General features: G+C 48.5%; 1 protein-coding gene across 5 annotated transcripts in view; it reads left to right on the top strand.

Moving 5' to 3' along the window:
- The window catches only part of DPP6 (dipeptidyl peptidase like 6), a 1,045,929-nt gene that overhangs the window by 263,434 nt on the left and 762,863 nt on the right, over positions 1 to 19,632 (top strand). For 2 of the 5 annotated variants that reach the window (XR_006334937.1, XM_043872436.1), the window contains exon 1: positions 2,392 to 3,031. The exons of 2 other annotated variants lie outside the window; for them this stretch is intronic. Coding sequence is in view for 2 of the 3 variants with exons in the window: in XM_043872436.1 (XP_043728371.1) it covers positions 2,798 to 3,031 (234 nt within the window). In the remaining variant the exon portion in view is untranslated. Of the gene's footprint in view, positions 1 to 2,391; positions 3,032 to 19,632 lie in introns of those variants that run through there. One more of the 5 variants, XM_043872437.1, reaches the window with a different exon arrangement.

Below are 19,632 nucleotides of genomic sequence, written 5' to 3' on the forward strand. Positions count from 1 at the left end.
GAGCAGCAGTGGGGGGCCTTTCCTTTCAAGTCGGTTTCGGAAAGCAGTTTCATGGATCTGAAGCACAGCTGGGCGGGGGAGGGGGGATGAAAGCAAGGTTTCCTATTTATCTGAATGTGATGACTCAAGGTTTAGCTGGATGGTTCTTCTAATTGTGGCCTCTGTCTTCAGAATGAAGTGGGGCAGGATGCTCTGGCACCCCCAGATCCGCGGGAGACACATCTGCCTTTTGGAGTGCGGGGGAGCCCCCAGCTGTCCAGTTACTGATTCTACTTGTTTTTATGGTTTCTGAAAGGGAAGCATGTTTTTGAACTATGTTAAGATGCACTTCTGTTTCTTAGTGGAAGGAAACCACAGTGGATTAAACAGAGGATAGCTGTGGTATACATTTTAATTAAAACAAGACTACTTGCTAGGTTGAGAGCTTGGGAGGGATCGGAAGGGGTCCTCTCCCAGCGGACTTCCAGTGTCTCCACCCAAGTTAAGGACACTGAGGGAGGTGTCCTGGGCCAGGCGTGGGTTGGAAAAGAATTTCCAGACAGGAGACAGAACAAGAGGGAAATACAGTTTATTAGAGTGGGAGACGCTGTTAGAACAGCGGGCCAGCTCAAGGGAGAACTGGTGTTCTACAGCGGTCCTTAGTCTACTTTTATACCCAGGGTATAAGAAGTGGGATAGGGGGTCTTGCAAGTCATTTGCTGATTGGATGAAGCATGTATACTGGGTGGGGGAAGAGTAGGGCAAATACCTCCTCCCTATGGGGTAGGAGGGGAGACAGGTTATACTGTTCCATTAATAGTTACAACACGGGGGAGGGAAGGACGATGAGGGTCTGCTTTTTCCATTCCTGCATTCCAAGACCCTCCTTGGTTTTATCTGCTCTTTCCTCCTTGGGTCACCACAGGAGGCAGCAGTTTTTTAGGACAAGGGATGGCAAGGTCTCTTTCCCTCTGGGATTTCTGCGCTTGGACAGTGGTACCAGGAGGTGGCCTTGGACTCAGTCTCAACAAGCGCTGGCAGCCTGCTGTAGGGGCCGCAGTGTGGCCCAGGCCTGGGCATTTTCTCAAGTGGTCATGGAAACGTGGTGGAGTGGGAGTCCCGCTGGAAGGTGAAGATACCCACATCTAGGTGGAGTGGGTGGACCTGGGAAGCGCCGGGGAAGGTGCAAACTGGTCTGGAGTGTGGGGTCCTAGTCCGCTCAGGACAGGACGATCCATCCCAGGCCAAGGGCTGCCAACAAGGGGGAGAGGGCTGCGCGTGGAGGATCGGGGGTGCGGTGGGTGGGGGGGGCGGGGACGAGACCAGCAGGGAGAGCCCTAGATCCTCAAGCAGGACGATGGCGCGCACTCCAGCAGGACAGGAGGGAGGAATCCACCCCGAAAGGCGGGGGCAAACCAGATGCCAGCCTGCGGTCTGAGCTGGAGCCCAGCGCCCAGGCGCAGTGGGTGTCTTTCCACACAGGGGCGCTGGAGCACGTTTTACTGCAGAGGAAGAGCTCATGTGCACCCAGACCCGAGCGCCCCAGTAGGTGTCGCCCCCCCCAACACACACCCCGGGCTCCCCACTTCCTCTCCGTGCAGGGGTTGGGGGCGGGCGCGGAGCAGGCTTCGGAAAAGTTGCAGGCATCACCAAATGCTTTAGCCTCCGTTGAGGCTTACACGCTTATCGAAAACGAAAATGAAGTTCGCGATACACACAAGTAAGTGGGGTGTGCCGGGAGGAGCGCTGGATTGAGTCGCTCGGAAGGCACCCCCCCACCGCACCCGGGTCGGCCCTGGCCTGCCTTCTGTGACCTTTTCCTTCTCTTCTTCTTGAGACCTGTTTTTGGAGCAGAGCTTGGTTTGGGAAGGAAGGGGGCTCATCGGAGGCCGCGACCCCGACCCCCCTCCCTTGCAGCCCTGCAGTTTGCTCTCCATCAACCCCCGTGCGCACCCCCCGACCCTCAGGGGTCTCGGCTATTGCCGGTTCACGTTAGGCAGGGAAAGCTGCAAGGGAAACACGAAGGGAAGCGCCCCGCAGGGCGCCGGGGTTGCAGCAGCCATTGATACTAGCGCGTGGACGCGGAGCACAGCCCCGCGCGGAACCGAGGACCTGCGTCTGGGGGTGCCGCCCCCTGCCTCCGTGCCCCCCACGCCCCCTCCCCGTCGCGGGCCTCTTCCCTCGCTGCGCTCTCCCGGAAGACGGCGGGGTGCGCTCTCCCGGTGGCCCGGAGCCCCCCAGCGCGCCCCCGCACCCACGAGCTGCACGGCTCCGCGGCCTCCTCGCGGCCAGCCCCGGGCCGCCCGGGCGCCGTTCCCGGGGGTGAAGGGCCGCGTGGGGAGAAGGCGGGGAGGAGGAGCTGCGCGGGGACCCGGGGCGGGGGGAGCGCGGAGATGCGCTCCGGATGCTCGCCGGGCTCTAGGTGGTGCCAAATTCCGGGGCCTAGGCATTTTCCCTCCCTTTCTGGTTTTCTGTTGTTTTTCTTCCCTTCAATGGCTTTGATTAGGCCGTACGCGACCGTGGCGAGGAGTTGAAAACAGAAAAGCAAAGGGAAAGAGAACACACCGCCAGACCCCGGCTCGGCAGAGCCGCCGGGGAGGGGGCGGAGGAGGCTGAGCCAGGCGGTCGCTCGGCGGCGACTCGAGAGTGGCGCGCGGGAGGAGCGGCGCGCTGCCGCCGTCCTTTCCTCCGCCTCCTCCTCCTCCTCCTCTTCTTCTTCCCCTTTTCCCCCCGGAGGGCGTGGGGAGCGGGAGCCCGAGAGCGAGAAAGCCGATATAGAAACGCCCCAAAGACAGCCGGCGAGAGCGCGCGGAGACCGATGGCTTCGCTGTACCAGAGGTTCACGGGCAAGATCAACACCTCGCGGTCCTTCCCGGCGCCCCCGGAGGCGAGCCGCCTCCTGGGCGGCCAGGGGCCCGAGGAGGACGGCGCGGGGCCCAAGCCCCTTGGAGCCCAGGCGCCCGCGGCGGCGCCCCGGGAGCGCGGCGGCGGTGGCGCGGGTGGCCGGCCCCGGTTCCAGTACCAGGCACGGAGCGACTGTGACGACGAGGACGTAAGAGCATCTTGGCGGGGGGGATGGTTGGGGGGAGACGCGGGGCTCCAGGCGAGCCGGGGGGAGACGCACCCGCGCCGCGCCTGCGAGGGTCTCGGGGCGCCATCCCCTCCCCCACTCCTCCCGGAAGCGCGCCCACAAATCCACTCCTTGCGCGGATCTCGGTCACCGCCGTCCTGGAGCGGGTCCCGGTCTGCGGCGGCGGCGGGCCAGGAGTTGGTGGCTTTGAGGGCAGCGCTGGCGGAGCTGCGCTGCTGGGGTGTGGAATTGGCTGAGGGTTCACGGCGGCCCTGGGGACGCTTGCTGTTAGCCGCACGCTGCTATGGATCCTAAGGAGAGAATTCGATCTGTGTGTGCTTACCAGTTGGTTTCTCTGTTCTTTCTTTCTGTTTTCTTTTGTCTGCTTTAAGACTCAAGGAAGAGACTGTCCCAGGCTCCTTTTCGCCCCCTCCCACCTGTCACTGGAGTCCTTACCGCCCAGGCTGCCACTTCTCCACTCTCCACCCCCTCCCCTAATTCCCCCCCGCCCCGCACTGGTGGTGGGGCTGGTGGTGATCCTCTTTCCTGAACCATAAAATAAAAGCGCTTGCCTCCGAGGCCCAGCCCTCTGTCCCAGGCCCAGCACAGTTTTTGCTGGTGGGACTCAGGCCCTGCCTGTCCCCACACCTAGTCTTGGACTAGCCACGACCTTGGACTGTGTTAGTGGGAAAACTTCTCCGGGAGCACGTTTTCTACTCTGCTCCGGGCTGGTAGCTGGGGGTTTCAAAGGTTTGATTTGCATATCACCTTAGTAACCGATGACTCAGGCAGGACACCCGCAGGCTGCGCGAGATGGATGAGTTCAACCACCTCTATTGATCTCTTCCAGCTATTCAGAGGGCCAGGGAGGGCCAAGGGATGCTTCTGATACCTTGTGTTCCCAGAAAGAAAAAAAAAAAAAAAACAGGGAAAAAATCCCAGACAAGGTCTCAGACAGGCAGACAGGACTGGCTCAACTGGTCCAGCCCCCTCTGGGTATGTTAGATCCAAGAGTTTACTGTGTGTAGCTTTGAGTGTCCCCCCCCCCGCCCCCCCCCCCCGCGGGGGTGGGGGTACCTGGATGCAAGTCCTCTCACAAGCCTCGAAGATGGCCTCCCCTGACAGACCCAGGGCAGTTCCTGCCTCTGCCCTGAGCAGGAGGCTGTGGTCATTCAACCTGTCCTGCCTTGCGTCACTGGTTGTTTTGTTTTGTGAATGGAGGATCTGGAGACATGGCAAAAGTTTGTAGGAGACGTGGTTACACACACACACACACACACACACACACCCTGTATTAGAGCTTGCATGAGATTTACTTATTTTTGTTTATTTCCAGACACCCGCCCCTCCCTGGTTACACAAAGACCTGTCAGAGAGATGGCCATCACTCCAGTGGGTCAGGTCCTAAGGGAAATGCATGAATTCTCAGATACGAGGAACCAGAATCTCTGAGGAGGGATTTCATTGGGGCAGTTGAAAAATTATGGAGGATTAAACTCCAGAGATCTTGGGGAAGACCACCGAGCTGCAATGCAGACACAAATGATGCACTTTTTGCCTTAAATCTTTTGACTTAAAACTGTTGGAATTTGTTATGCTTGAAGTGAGAACCATGAGCAATTTCCTCCTAACAGGCTCTAGGTGTCGCTCGGGGAATGGAGAGGGGAGAGTTTCTGAATTTTGTTGTAGATGGTCTCCGCCCATTTCCCCCTCAGCTTTGAGCATGTATTCCTCCTTTCAATTTGACATATGTCTAGAACTGTTCCTCAGATAAGCAAAAGGGTTGCACTGAGGAGCAAATTATTAATTTAACATTTGCAAATAATTTCTGCTGAGATGACTCTGGAGAGTATATCTACTTTAAATTCATGAACTCCTGATATTAATGTTTTTTATTTCATGGAAAATGAAAAAAAGGGTGTGTGTATGTCTGTGTGTGTAAATGTAGGTATAAATGTAGTATATGCAGTATCCTTCTGAAATATATATATATCATGTTTAAAATGTATTATTAAAAAATGACACATGACTAAATGTAGCATCAATTTCTTGAAAATTTTTATGTGCTTTTCTCAGAAAAAAATATTCAGGATTGGAAAAATTATGTCTAAAAATATACTACGTAGGTGTACACATTAAACAGATTCTTTTCGTTTCAGTCACAGGGAATGCCATTTGCTATGAGTTAGTACGAGTTAAAGAAAGTAGGTACAAAAACTACTTTTCTGATATCAGCCCTTGTTAAGATGAAAGAATCTTGAGTAATCACCCTGTGACCTACATTTAACCCTTAAGAGGTACAACTGATTAGGAAAACGTTGCATATTTTTCTGTGTACCTTGGGCATCCCCAGGGCATGCTGGTTGCTGCCCAGCATTCTGAAGCATCCTGTCTATTAGCACCCAGGAAATCTTCAGCACCTTCGTCTGGAGTCCCAGCACTAAGGCTGCTGGTGTCATTGCTCTTTGTGGCTTGTCTGTGCCGTGGAACAGAACAGCCTTCCCACCTTGGTCACTCACATGATGGTAAACAGCATTACCGTTAAAATCCAACGAGCTTTCTGTCTCATTGTCCTGCCATCTAGAAATGAGGAAATAAAATGTAGTTCTTGATCTGTGTCTGTGTGTATGCACACGTGTCTGAATGGGACTGAGAATGGACAGTTCTTTACAAAATAACGTTGAAGGTAGTTACCGGGTCTGGAAGAGAGAAGTCAAATGCTGCAATTGCATGGTTAGTGACTAGGAGTGCATTGCCTGTCTGCACCAACTACATGTAGGGACCTCTCCGCTGTGTAAAATTCTGTTTAGGGTGGGCCAGTTTTAAGGTGTGAAGTTTAACTTTGAAGAAGAAAGCAAGCCAGAGTGCTTTTCTACCAGAGTTTCCTCATCAGTCTTATATTTATTTAAAGTCAACGACTCGGGAGACCCCTCTGAGGAATCAATAGCTATTTTGATTTAAAATTCATTGCATAGGCTAAAAATAAGTTGCCTCTTAAAGGGATTGTTGCTGGAAGTGACTTTTAATGGAGTTTAGTAACTTCTGGTAGGAATTAACTTCAGTTAATTTAAAAATACTGAACCTTGTTGCGCCCTCACTTGAGCATTTCCTTTTGATTTCTTAAAGGACTTTGGAGGCCATGGGTGACTGTCCGGGCACTAGGCTTGTTGGGGCCACATCAGCATGTTCCTATATTCTTCATTTTTGATGACACGTGATTTCCTAACAGTACAAATGTGACAACAGGATTTTAAAATAGCAATTCAGCCAAAACAGAGATTGAGCAAAAATCATTGCTTACGCAGTCTATCTTATGACGTCAGCACTATCTAGCTTATGACGTCATGCTTCTGATGTATTACACCTTCCTGTTTGTCTGCGACCACCAGCCCTTCTTCCTCCCCACCTTGACTTTTCACTGACATGCTGTCAACATACTGTTAATTTCTCCTTGGAGTTTATCAACTTTAACTTTTCAAGCAGCTTGACTTCACAGAAATATTTGTATACCTTCTGACATTCTTACGCAATTTCAAATGTATTTGAAATCTCATATTATCTTCCTAACATATTGAGAAAAAGGTTAAAACTTTCAGCCACCAGCTTGATCTCATTATTTTCATGTCGAATTCGATAATGCTTAGTGTAACTCATCTGTAGAAGAATTATGGGATGTCACAGGATTGCTTGGAGCTTTCAGATTCTCAATCACGTGATCTAAAGTGGACTCACTAGTTCATTACAAGGGTTCCTTTTCCCTTATTTAGGTTGGTGGCACACTCACGTTCTTACTGTCTTCATTGCAGAAAACTGCACACACAATGTCTTCAGCGTCCTCTTCATTACTTGATAAAATGGCCTTAGTCCTATTGTCTCTTCTTTTGCTCCTGATCACTGCCACCCTACACACTTCAGACCTCTGTATCATGTGTCTTTCATGATGCCACATGAATTCATGTCCTATCTCTCTCTGACCCTTGTAAGTCCTTTTTTCCCCCTCCTCTCCCTCATGTAGGGGGTTGGGAGAACCTATACTCCAAGGTTTTGGTCTCCGCTATTCTATTTTTTCCCTGCCATGCTTTCTTCTTAAGATAAATTAAATATTGGGAAAATTAAAATGAAGATAAAGGGAGCTGAGTATATTTCACAGCTTCTGTAATAGCAGATGGCCGAAGTAGCTTAATTCCTCTGGCATACACCTCCTAGCATCTCTTCTGAAGGGTATTCGCTTTTCTATTTTGCAGAATTTGAGAATTGTAAGGTTGGAAGGACCTTGGAGGTCCCCACATGGATCTCTTCTCCCACCTTTTGTTCCACAGATCAGTTTTGGTAGTGGTGGCAAGACATCACGTAAACTATATCCCTGACTGTCACTTCCCTCTCTTTTTCGTGTGGTTGTTTAGTCGCTCAGTCATGTCCAACTCTTTTGTGAACCCATAGACTGTAGCCCACCAGGCTCCTCCAGCCCCTCCATGAGGTTTTCTGGGCAAGTCTACTGGAGCGGGTTGCCATTTCCTTCTCCAGGGGATCGTCCCGACCCAGGGATGGAACTCACGTCCCCGTGTCTCCTGCCCTGGCAGGCGGATTCTTTACCACTGAGCCACCACTCCCCTCTCTTTACATCTCGTTATTCTAAATGACTTTCTGCCTAACCTCTTTATTTCTACTTCTAGTACTACTATTTCTTCCACCCCTGAGCATGGCATACAGTAAGCATAAGTTTGTACAGTTACATTTCTCTCAGTATCTTGATTTCTTTCTTGTAATATGAAGTATCTCACTAGATAGGCTTTGAGGTGCCCTCACGGGTTTAATGCTGCATGACACTATATCATAGGGCCCTCCAACAGCTGTCCTCCTGCAAAGTCTATTTTCTGCATTTCAGAGCAATGTTAAATGCAAGACAAGTCAGTCGGTCCAGTTCAGTCTCAGTCCTGTCCAACTCTTTGCAACCCCTCGGACTGCAGCACGCCAGGCCTCCTTGTCTGTCACCAACTCCTAGAGCTTACTCAAACTCATCAAACTCATGTCCATCGAGTTGGTGATGCCATACAATTATCTCATCTTCTGTCATGCCCCTTCTCCTCCTGCCTTCAATCTTTCCCAGCATCAGGGTCTTTTCCAGTGAGTCAGTTCTTTGCATCAGGTGGCCAAAGTATTGGAGTTTCAGCATCAGTCCTTCCAATGAACATTCAGGACTGATTTCTTCTAGGATGGGCTGATTGGCTCTCCTTGTAGTCCAAGGGACTCTCAACAGTCTTCTCCAACACCACCGTTCCAAAGCATCAATTCTCTGGTGCTCAGCTTTCTTTATAGTCCAACTCTCACATCCATACATGACCACCGGAAAAACCATAGCTTTGACTAGATGGACCTTTGTTGGCAAAGTAATGTCTCTGCTTTTTAATATGCTGTCTAGCTTGGTCACAACTTTTCCTCCAAGGAGCAAGCATCTTTTAATTTCATGTGTTTACTATCTAAAACAGTCTCTCTGTGAATGTTTTGGTAAAGTAGCTATCACAAAATTATACAAAATTTTGCTTATTGTCTCAGTGCAGAGCAGATAGTCATCATTGGGAAATTGTCTGTTACAAGCAAGTACAAATGGTGATATAAACAGAGATTCAGTGCTAACTGACTGATGGGTGAAGCCAAATATAGCATCAAAACTGTCTTGCCTCTGCACTGCACGCTGTGTTTTTTAAAGCACCACTGGGTGTATCTCATTCCACCTTCTTGTTACCTTGGCCTGGGGAGAACCATAACAAAGAGCTAATCTGTTGGCTTGAAAAATTAGTCAGGGTAAGCCTGATGTTTTTCATTTGGATGAGTCAATTGTCCACTGTGAATTATCGCAAATAAATTTCAATGCGTTAACAAGCCTTTGCTCTGTGGAGTCGGCCAAAAAAGTACGTCTTTGCTTAAGGCCGAATCCTTTTGTGGAAAATGAGCATTCTGTCTTCTCGGTGGAATTGAGTTCTGTGTAGCAGGAAGATCTTTTGAAGTGGGCACGGCAGCCTGCTTCATATGGCATGCTTCCTTTTATTCGTGCTAGTGCACACTTTTAAGTAATTTACTTGTATATGTTACCTGTAGATATGAGGAGGTCTGGAGTATTAGAAAACATAGTATCAGTTTATACTTTTGACAATGGAATCAGCTCTTTTTCCCACATGAGATTAATATTCTAGTATCACTATGTAGATAGGAATTGCTCTAGATGTTGACTTTGGACATTTTTTTCTTCATAAAAATAGAGCTTTTTATTTCATACTCCAAGCTTTTTCTCCTTCGGAGTCAGAATGATTAATGAGTTTAATTTTTGGAAGCAACTGGCAGGAGTTGCTGAGTGAGATGTACACGCTGATTGTATATAACCCTGTTCCTTTTAATTACTCTGATGATAACATTGCATTTATCATGTGCATATGGAATGCTTCTCTGCAATATACAGTAGTGATCCCTCTCATGAAGTGTTGCCTGTAAAATAATACGTACAGTAATCCTTTCAAAATTACATTCTGCCTAATAAATATAGTGTTAAGGGCAGTCAGTACCCATGTGCCATGCTATGCTTTGCTTCATTTTAAACACATCCATTCGATTTTATGTACACGTGCAAAAAGAAAAGAAAAGCACTGAGCCTTTCTGGTTGATGACTTTTGGAACACTTATCTTTAGAAGGATCTGCATCTTGAAATTATCCGAAATAAAATATTTAAAAATTGGATAACATCTCCTCTTACAGATGAGAAGACTGTAGATAGTTATGTGAATAATATTCTGTAAATCACTTATGTTCTCTGACCTCAGAGAAACTCAGGCTTTCCTTCTCTCCTATCCTCAGCATCCACTATGGTACTGTAATTGAGTGGAGGAATTAACTTAATTATATCACTGGGTTTCAAACATATGAACGTTATGAAATCTTAACAGTCTAAATTATTTTGATTCTAAATGGATATGCTAATTGCCAAAGGAAATAACAGTTTCACCACAGTGGTATGAGACTTTTGCCCTGAATGGCTTTCCCCACTGGTTTTACTCTTTTTTCCTCCGTACAATGCTTTCTGTGTTTCCTAGCAGCATCCAGATCCACTGGAAGCACAGGCAATGTTCAGTTTTGTCCCGTAATCTGGGAACATATCTGGGTGACTTTACAGGGAGTCTGAAGCCAGGAAGGCCCACAAGGCCCAGATGGTAGACTTCCAGGTGGTGAGCATCCTGGTTCCCAGAGTTGGAACATCTCCGTTGACAGCAGCGGGCACCAGGGGGTGGGCATCGTCGCCGGGCACCTGGCAGGACTGGAGTCTTGCCTGGATGCAGGAAAGAGGGGGACCCCAGTTGCTACAAATGGAATGGTTCTCAGGTCCTGGAACAGTCGTTCCCTTTAAAATAGACAAACCTAACTAACTCATTCCTGTGGTATGTAGATAAACAGCTTGAAGGCATTTAGAATGCACTAAAATCGTACTAGTACCATGCCCAATGGAGATTAACAAAAAAACAAAAAAAAAAAACAAAAAAAAAAACAAAACCATACCTCCACATAGTTGTTTTTTTTTTTTTTTTTCCAGTGGGTTTTGTCATTCATTGATATGAATCAGCCATGGATTTACATGTATTCCCAATCCCGATCCCCCCTCCCACCTCCCTCTCCACCCGATTCCTCTGGGTCTTCCCAGTGCACCAGGCCGGAGCACTTGTCTCATGCATCCCACCTGGGCTGGTGATCTGTTTCACCATAGATAGTATACATGCTGTTCTTTTGAAATATCCCACCCTCACATTCTCCCACAAAGTTCAAAAGTCTGTTCTGTATTTCTGTGTCTCTTTTTCTGTTTTGCATATAGGGTTATCGTTATCACCTTTCTAAATTTCATGTATATGTGTTAGTATGCTGTAATGTTCTTTATCTTTCTGGCTTACTTCACTCTGTATAATGGGCTCCAGCTTCATCCATCTCATTAGGACTGATTCAAATGAATTCTTTTTAATGGCTGAGTAATATTCCATGGTGTATATGTACCACAGCTTCCTTATCCATTCATCTGCTGATGGGCATCTAGGTTGCTTCCATGTCCTGGCTATTATAAACAGTGCTGCGATGAACATTGGGGTGCATGTGTCTCTTTCAGATCTGGTTTCCTCAGTGTGTATGCCCAGAAGTGGGATTGCTGGGTCATATGGCAGTTCTATTTCCAGTTTTTTAAGAAATCTCCACACTGTTTTCCATAGCGGCTGTACTAGTTTGCATTCCCACCAACAGTGTAAGAGGGTTCCCTTTTCTCCACACCCTCTCCAGCATTTATAGCTTGTAGACTTTTGGATAGCAGCCATCCTGACTGGCGTGTAATGGTACCTCATTGTGGTTTTGATTTGCATTTCTCTCATAATGAGTGATGTTGAGCATCTTTTCATGTGTTTGTTAGCCATCTGTATGTCTTCTTTGGAGAAATGTCTGTTTAGTTCTTTGGCCCATTTTTTGATTGGGTCATTTATTTTTCTGGAATTGAGCTGCAGGAGTTGCTTGTATATTTTTGAGATTAATCCTTTGTCTGTTTCTTCATTTGCTATTATTTTCTCCCAATCTGAGGGACAGTATGGTACTGGCACAAAGACAGAAATATAGATCAATGGAACAGAATAGAAAGCCCAGAGATAAATCCACGAACCTATGGACACCTTATCTTTGACAAAGGAGGCAAGGATATACAATGGAAAAAAGACAACCTCTTTAACAAGTGGTGCTGGGAAAACTGGTCAACCACTTGTAAAAGAATGAAACTAGAACACTTTCTAACACCATACACAAAAATAAACTCAAAATGGATTAAAGATCTAAATGTAAGACCAGAAACTATAAAACTCCTAGAGGAGAACATAGGCAAAACACTCTCCGACATAAATCACAGCAAGATCCTCTATGACCCACCTCCCAGAATATTGGAAATAAAAGCAAAACTAAACAAATGGGACCTAATGAAACTTAAAAGCTTTTGCACTACAAAGGAAACTATAAGCAAGGTGAAAACACATAGTTTTTAATTAAAAGGGAACTTCAAGAATTTCCAGGGTATCACAGTCATTGTCAAAATAAAATCTTAACTTTCTCTAATGTTCAGATTTTATTTGCTATCAGCTTTTACCTTAGATGATTTGGGGTCAGTTTTAATATGCCTCTTAAAAAAAATGTGGAGCAGGTTTTCGTGGCATGTTCCCCAGTTTGGAATTGAGAAGACCAATGAATCCTTCTGTCTCCTATCGTTTACTGTTTGAGAAGATTTAGTTTAAAGACAGAACTACTGGAATTAATACAGCTGTTTCATATAGCAACTGTCTTTGTTATATCATCTGTAATACATTTATATGATTGTTTATGTCCCTTCTATTTTATATATTGTGCACCTAGTATGTTTTAAGATGGCATCAGCCAGAAGTGGACCAGGATTGGGAGAAGGGAGCATTGAAGAATAGGAACAGGAATAAAAGAGGTTTTATGCAGTACAAGTGAAGAGGGGGTGGTTAAACCAGAAACTAGAGGTAGAGAAATGCATGAGAAGATCCCGGGCCTCCAGGTTCCCTAACCATTTCCCCCAAAATATTTAATTTCCTAAACTGTATTCATATCCTTCCTATGCTTCATACAGTCTGCCATCCAGCAATTTAAACATCAAAAGCAAAAATAAGAAATCTCTTTGAAAGTCCTGAGAGATAACATTATCTCATCAGTTTGTGAAAACTCTTAAGAGTTGCAAGCTGGTTGCAACCCCACGAGGTAGTGAAACCCCACCCGCCTTGTGTGAATAGCTCCAAGCCCTGGAGACACATGGCTGGTTCTGGGCTCTTTGTGGCTTCTGCGCATCCCTCCTCAGCATCTCCACCACTCTGCGGATGGACCGCTGCCTTTCAGCATCTTAAGCCAACAGAGACAAGTGGTCCCACGCTCTGCCCTCTTAGTCCTCAGGTTGCCTGGAGATGAGACTTTCATCCCCGCCTACCTTGCCACATCGTCTTGGGAATATTCCCAGAGGGGATGGTTGTCATTTTCTGGATCACTTGGCTGCATTATGTTAATAGAACACCTAGCTCCTTTCGCAGGTGAACTTCTAGGTCTTCTCTGCTGTTACGTCCCTTCCATCTTTTCCAGCTCGCGAACGTGTGTTCTCCGTGCCAGGTGTGAGGTCAGTGTGCTGCAGGTGAAACTCTTTGAGTCGAGAGTGAACCCATCTGTTCGCAGGTCCAGCCCAGCGTGCATTGCTGCTGAGAATAGTGCTTTGAGGGGACAGAGGCTCCGCTGAATGGGGAGCCATGGTTAGTTCGCTCGAGGGGTGTGTAGGCGTGGCACGTGGAGAAACGGAGCTGGAAGTCAAGTTGGGCTGAGTTTCCAAACTGGACCTCACGTTGAGTGTTCCCGTGGTTTGGCGCCAGGTCACTGCCGCTCTGCACGTTATTGTGGGTCTCAGGGCACCCGTGGACTTGTGCCCTCCCTCCTAGTGTCCCGTGTGGTCACGTGGTTGACCTTGGCAGGTGGCATGGACTAGAAGTGAGAAGAGCTGTCCTAAGTGGACGCTTTGTGAGCCGGCCCGTGGTTTGCCCTGCTCTTCTTCCTTCTGCCATGGACGCTAGCAGTATTTCAGGTAGAGGCCGTTCAGTGAGAAAGATAGAAAGTTAGGTTTGTAAACCACCTCGGTTACGTCCATTCAGCGTCACCAGGCCTGAGCTGACGGACACAGAGGGATACATGTTCCTGTGGATCAGCCACCATGCACCGTTTCTGGACCTTGATTGTATCCTCCTCTGTGGGCAAATCCGGCACTTTCTCAACCTCTATGGGAAGTTTCATTCTACCTTCCTGCATCACGCTTAAAACTTTTCAGTTCCCAAAGAGACGGAAATGGAAATTTCCCTGGGAGGGCACCCGATGTTGGGGTGATGAGTTTTAACCAGTTCCCTCATTTCCTGTCTTTCGGGAGCAGGCTTGTTGGGTGTGGGGGAAAAGGTGAGAAGAGACAAGTGTGGGCACTCCTGGGAGGGGGCAAGGGAGAGACTGGGGGGCCAGAGTGGACATACAGGTTCCTAGACAGTAATGATGGAAGCAAACAGCCTTCCGGATGCTGCAAAGGCTCCGCCTTAGAAATGAGCCTTCTGGGCTTTAGACCATTCAAGTCAGCAATGAAGAGGCTCTGAGGTTCCCATAGGGAAGCCTGGATGCCTCGTCTGTGTCCTTATATTGTGTGTTGTGCTCTTCATTTCACGTGGATTTTGGAATCCATTTTACACGGAATCTACTTTTACAGTGTAGGATTAAAGAGGACATGTGTGTGTGTAGTGTAAGTCTCTCAGTTGTGTCTGACTCTTTGCAACCCCATGGACTGTAACCCACCAGGCTCCTCAGTCCATGGGATGTGTTAGGCAAGAACACTGGAGTGGGTTGCCGTTCCCTTCTCCGGGGGATCTTCCCAACCCAGGGATTGAACCTGCGCCTCCGGCACTGCAGGCAGATTCTTGACCTCCTGAGCCACCAGAAAAGAGGATATGTCTTCATCTAAACAATAGGCGATGTCATCAGACACACCCAGATCTAGCAAATGCTCTTTCTCCCCCAGTGCCTGTCCTGGCCAGTTCTTTATTTCACGTGTAGAAAGGTGTCACCAGCTTCTCTTCCTTTTTCCTGGATTTTTCGTTTGTCTGAATGGACAGAAAAGTCAGCCCCTAAATGACTGGTTATCTGTTACAGGGAGAGGGGAGATGCTGTCAAAGATGGGGCACTGTTTCTATGGAAACAGGAGCTGGCTGTGATGAGCGGGGATGCCTGGTTTCCTTGTCGGGCGCTGGCCTTACTGGACACGCCATCATTGATACCCTTCCTCACGGCTGTCCTGCAGCACCAAGGAGATCATATCAACCAGAAGCTTTTTGTCTCCCCAGGTGTCCGGAGCGCACCTGAGCAGAATCCTAATGTCCTGTCTCCCTGTGATCTTTGATCCTGCTTCTCCTGCTCCAGCACGTCTTTTATTTCATCATAGCCATAGGGAAAACAGTCTTGTTTTCGACTTCTGGGGTTCATCACAGTGTCTCTGAAATAGAGGCGGACTTGAGGGGTCATTTCTGCCCCTCCCCCCCGGTATCTGTCACCCCCTCTTACACACACTTGAGAGCCATTTTCCTGCTTGGATGGACTCTCGGAAGTTCTCACACCATCCTCCAAGCTTCCCTTCCTCTTGTCCCTCTCAGATCCATCCTGACCGCATGGACAGTCCATTTCCCCGTGTCCTGAATGCACTGCAGAACGCTCCGCGGGGTGACCCTGCCCACGCGGCTCCTCACTTCCCTCGGTAAATGTCAAGGTCCCTGTCATGGCCGGATGGTGTGCGTTGTCTGTTCCCTCTGCCTGAACATCCTGCCTGCCTGCCCTTCACATCTCTGCTTCCCCATCACTTCCTCAGGGGTCAGTGCTGGGCATCCTACTTAAATTTGCAGCTCCCCCACCCAGCCCTCCTGGTCTTCCCCACCCTGCATTTATCACCTTCCGATATGTTGTTACAATCTTCTTATCATGCCTGTTTTATTTTTGTCTCCCCCCCACACACACACAGACACACTTAGAGTATCAGCTGACTAGTGTCAGAATCTCTGACTGTCTTATTCTCTGGCTTGTCCAGGTGCCTGGTGTTGTATCTGTCATGGCCAATGTGCTCAACATGTCTTTGTTGCAAGAATGTGTGAAGGATTGGCATCCTGCCTGACCCCATCTCTGCTCACTTCTATTCAAATAAGCACAGTGCCCTTAACCCAGTTCTCCAGACCTTCTTTTTTCGAAATTAAAGGAGTTCTGAAATTAGAACTCTGAACCTCCTATGTGGCTGCTTACAAGTGGCTACAATTGGATTCTTTTCTTCAGATTTTCATCTGTCCTTTGATGTTGAGCAGTTTCTGCCCAATGGTCAGGACTTAAGACCACAGCTGAGAAGACAAAACAATTATTAGGGAAACAGTAGGAGTTACTTTTGTAGGACCTGCTTAAGATGTGTGATAGTTCTCATTTGATACTTTGTCTGAGTTTAAAAATAAGTGTGAGTTAAAAAGAAGTCTAATACTTTGGCCACCTGAGGGGAAGAGTTGATTTATTAGAAAAGACCCTGATGCTGGGAAAGATGGAAGGCAAAAGGAGAAGGGGGCAGCAGAGGATGAGATGGTTCCATTGAAATACTGACTCAACGGACATGAATTTGAGCAAACCCCACGGAGCTAGTGAAGGACGTAGGAGCCGGGCGTGCTGCTGTCCATGGGGTTGAAAAGAGTCAGACGTGACTTACAACACCACAAAGGATAAGTCAGACAGAAACAAATACTGTATGTTATCACTTATATGTGCAATCTGAAAAATACAACGAACCAGTGAATACAGAAACAAAAGCAGACTCACAGACACAGAGAACAACTGGTGGTTACCCACTGGGGAGAGAAAAGAGAGGAGGGGACTTTAAAAAGGGGTTATGACAGGATTATGTGAAATCATGTGTATGAAACTTGAAAATTGTAAAGCACTGCAGAATTTAAAGAACCTTTCATTCAGTAAAAATGTACGAGATACATTTTCTATATATAACTGCTTCTGCTGACTTTTTTCTCTCTTTTTGTGGTTATCAGAGGAAGGAGTCCCATTAGGGAAATGCAAACCTTTAAGAAGAGGAGATTCCTATAAATACAGCATTGCAATAAGTTGTTTCTTGGTTAGAAATTTGCATTACCTAATTCTCAATTTAAATGAGAGAAGAAGATCACAGCTTCTTTTTCCTTGGTCCTGTGATCCTCATTTCATGTGGCAGGTAGAAAGTCAAATCAGAATGTTTTTGAACTCTATGTCATTAGAGGGAAACTAAAGTTCCCAAACCAAAATGCACAGATTCTGACATACACACACAAAAAAACTCTTCTGGATTCTGTAATCTATGCAAAACTGCCGGAGGCACATTAACTACCTGCAGCGTCCATTTTTCTGATGATACAGTCAGAGCTGCCTGGCGCTTTGGATGGAGCTGGAACAGGAAGGGAAGTCTGCAGGTGTGACCCTGACTTTTCTGCCCACTCCAGCCTGGCCTGGCACCGCGGCCCCTAGAGGCTGTCTCAAGGCTGCAGTAGGACTTTGATTCAAGACTCCTTAAGTCTCGATGATGCGAAATCAAGATTTGCATTTGCATTTGCTGTGGCCAGACAGGGCTGAGTGCAAATGTGTTCCGTGCTGAGGGCTCTTGTGCCCACATCAGCCTGCGCTGAGCTGTTGAACAGCACCGAGGACTCACCCCAGACCCTCCATTTAGAGCACGGTCTGTGGCACGGGCAGCTCTCGGATCGGTGGTCAGGCAGCTGCAGGCAGTCCTGGGCCTCCCTCTGAAGGCACGCTAATAAGCATGTGTGTTTCCTGATTTGTCACACGGTGCAGAGTGCAGGCCCTTAGATAAAGACAGTGCAGTGATAATAAGGAGATGCGTGGCTGGACAGTCAGCTCTCTGACCACTGGAGTTAAGTAGTCGAAGTGCCTCCGAACACTTAAGGCCCAAAGACGCACGGAAACATGTTTTCTGCCATCGTTACACAAGGGAAAAGAATGTGCGTTAATGGGACACCGTTTCCCGGCTCAGCACCCTGGTGCTAGTCCAGGGAGAGAGGGGGAGATGTGTGCGCGCGCTGCTCACTCGCTGTGTGCGACTCTTCGGGAGCCCCCTGGACTGTAGCCCGCCAGGCTTTTCCATCCATGGGATTCTCCAGGCAAGGATACTGGAGCGGGTTGCCATTTCCTCCTCCAGGGGCTCTTCCTGACCCAGGGATCAAGTCTGCAGCTCTTGCATTGCAGGTGAATTCTATACCGCTGTGGTGCATGTGAAAAGCCACCTCTCACACACTCCACCCGTCTCTCTGCACCTGAGAGAGGGCCCAAGGACCCTGACCCCCTGCAGGCACCGCCCCCGACTCTGCAGAGCAGCTGAGGCAGCGCTCCGCCCAGTAGGTCCACGCCCTCCCTTCCTCTCTCAGAGCCTCAGGAGGGGGCGAAGATGGTCCTGGACCCAGCACACCGGCCCATCACTGTCAGAACCTGGTCACAGGCTGCTAGTCTGGGACACAGCAGTGCCCATGGAGGAGGAAAGAGGCCACTGGGCAGGTGGGCACCGGGCTATGGAGGGAAGCCTCAGAGGAGAGAGTGGAAGCCAGCCCTGCCTGCAGAGCCGGGAGCTTGGGGCGAATGGGGTCCACCCAGGAAGGTCAGAGGTCTCCGTGGAAGTGCATCATTTCAATGTGTCAGCCAGGGAGCATCCGCCTTCACTGGATCAGAGCAGCCAGACCCCAGGCTTCAGCTTGGATTTGTCGGGGTTTTCAGTCTCTGCTGCCCCGAGTTCTGGGCTTGTGATGGCAGTCACCAAAGGGGAGCGGGGACAGAGCCAGCAGAACGTCATCTCCTCCCTAAAGCAGCTGCGCTTTTAAAATATTTTACTCGTAAGTACAATTTCACATGAAAAGTGGGTAATACGGAGCTCTTGAGTAACAGCCCAATTATCCAATAAACTCACAGACACTGGCAGGATTTCGCCATGATCTCTTCCTGCCACGGTTTATGAATGCGCCGCACATGGAATCGATCCTGTGTCCACCCCGCCGCGTGATCGCGGGGCACAAGGCTGGGCAGTTGTTGGATGGTTTGTGGTGAGGGCGGGGCCCCACAGTGGGCGATGTGTGCCCTGGACTCAGCCTGCTGAGCATGAGTGCCAACCGCTCACCATTTAGTCATCGTGTAGCCTTAAAGAGTCACTTTACTATTTTTGGACTTTAGTTTCCTCATTTGTAAAATTAAGGGGAAAATCTATGGTATTTTTCTTATTGGCATATTGTGAAAGTGAAAGTCACTCAGTCATGTCCGACTCTTTTCGACTCCATGGACTGGAGCCTGCCAGGCTCCTCTGTCCGTGGAATTCTCCAGGCAAGAATGCTGGAGTGGGTAGTCATTCACTTCTTCAGGGGATCAAATCCAGGTCTCCCACATTGCAGGTGATTCTTTACCAGCTGAGCCACCAAGGAAGTTCAGTTCGAGTCCATGCATGTCAAACACTTAGAATAGGATCCTACATGCCATAATCATAAAGTCCTCGTTACCAGGTCTAATTGTTTTGGAAAGAAAGGGGTGGAGGACTCTGGTGTGCCCTTCGGCAAGGTGTCTTGGGATTAGAACTGTGGAAGGGAAGGGAATGTAATAAACCCCCAGTGATCACACAGGCACTGATTATTTAATCTTAATCCCTTGCATTTGTAACTTAACCATTATCCCGATATGCAGGTTGAGTGGTTGGTTATGAGAGGGCTGAACCGCTGGGTTCCATGGTTTTAGGAAGGGCTGGGGATGTCAGCGTTCATCAGGGTTAATCAGGATCCCCCTTGGGGTGGGTTTGTGCCCTCCCCACCCTGCCCCAACTTTTGTGAAAGAAATGTGGTGGCTGGAGCCATAGGTTCAAGACCAAGCTCCCCTCCTGAGAGGAGGATGAACGAGGCAGTGCAGGCTGACTCCAGAGTAATTCCCAGGACCCCGTCAT

Source organism: Cervus elaphus, chromosome 18 (assembly GCF_910594005.1).
Source record: "Cervus elaphus chromosome 18, mCerEla1.1, whole genome shotgun sequence".
Classification (NCBI taxonomy): domain Eukaryota; kingdom Metazoa; phylum Chordata; class Mammalia; order Artiodactyla; family Cervidae; genus Cervus; species Cervus elaphus.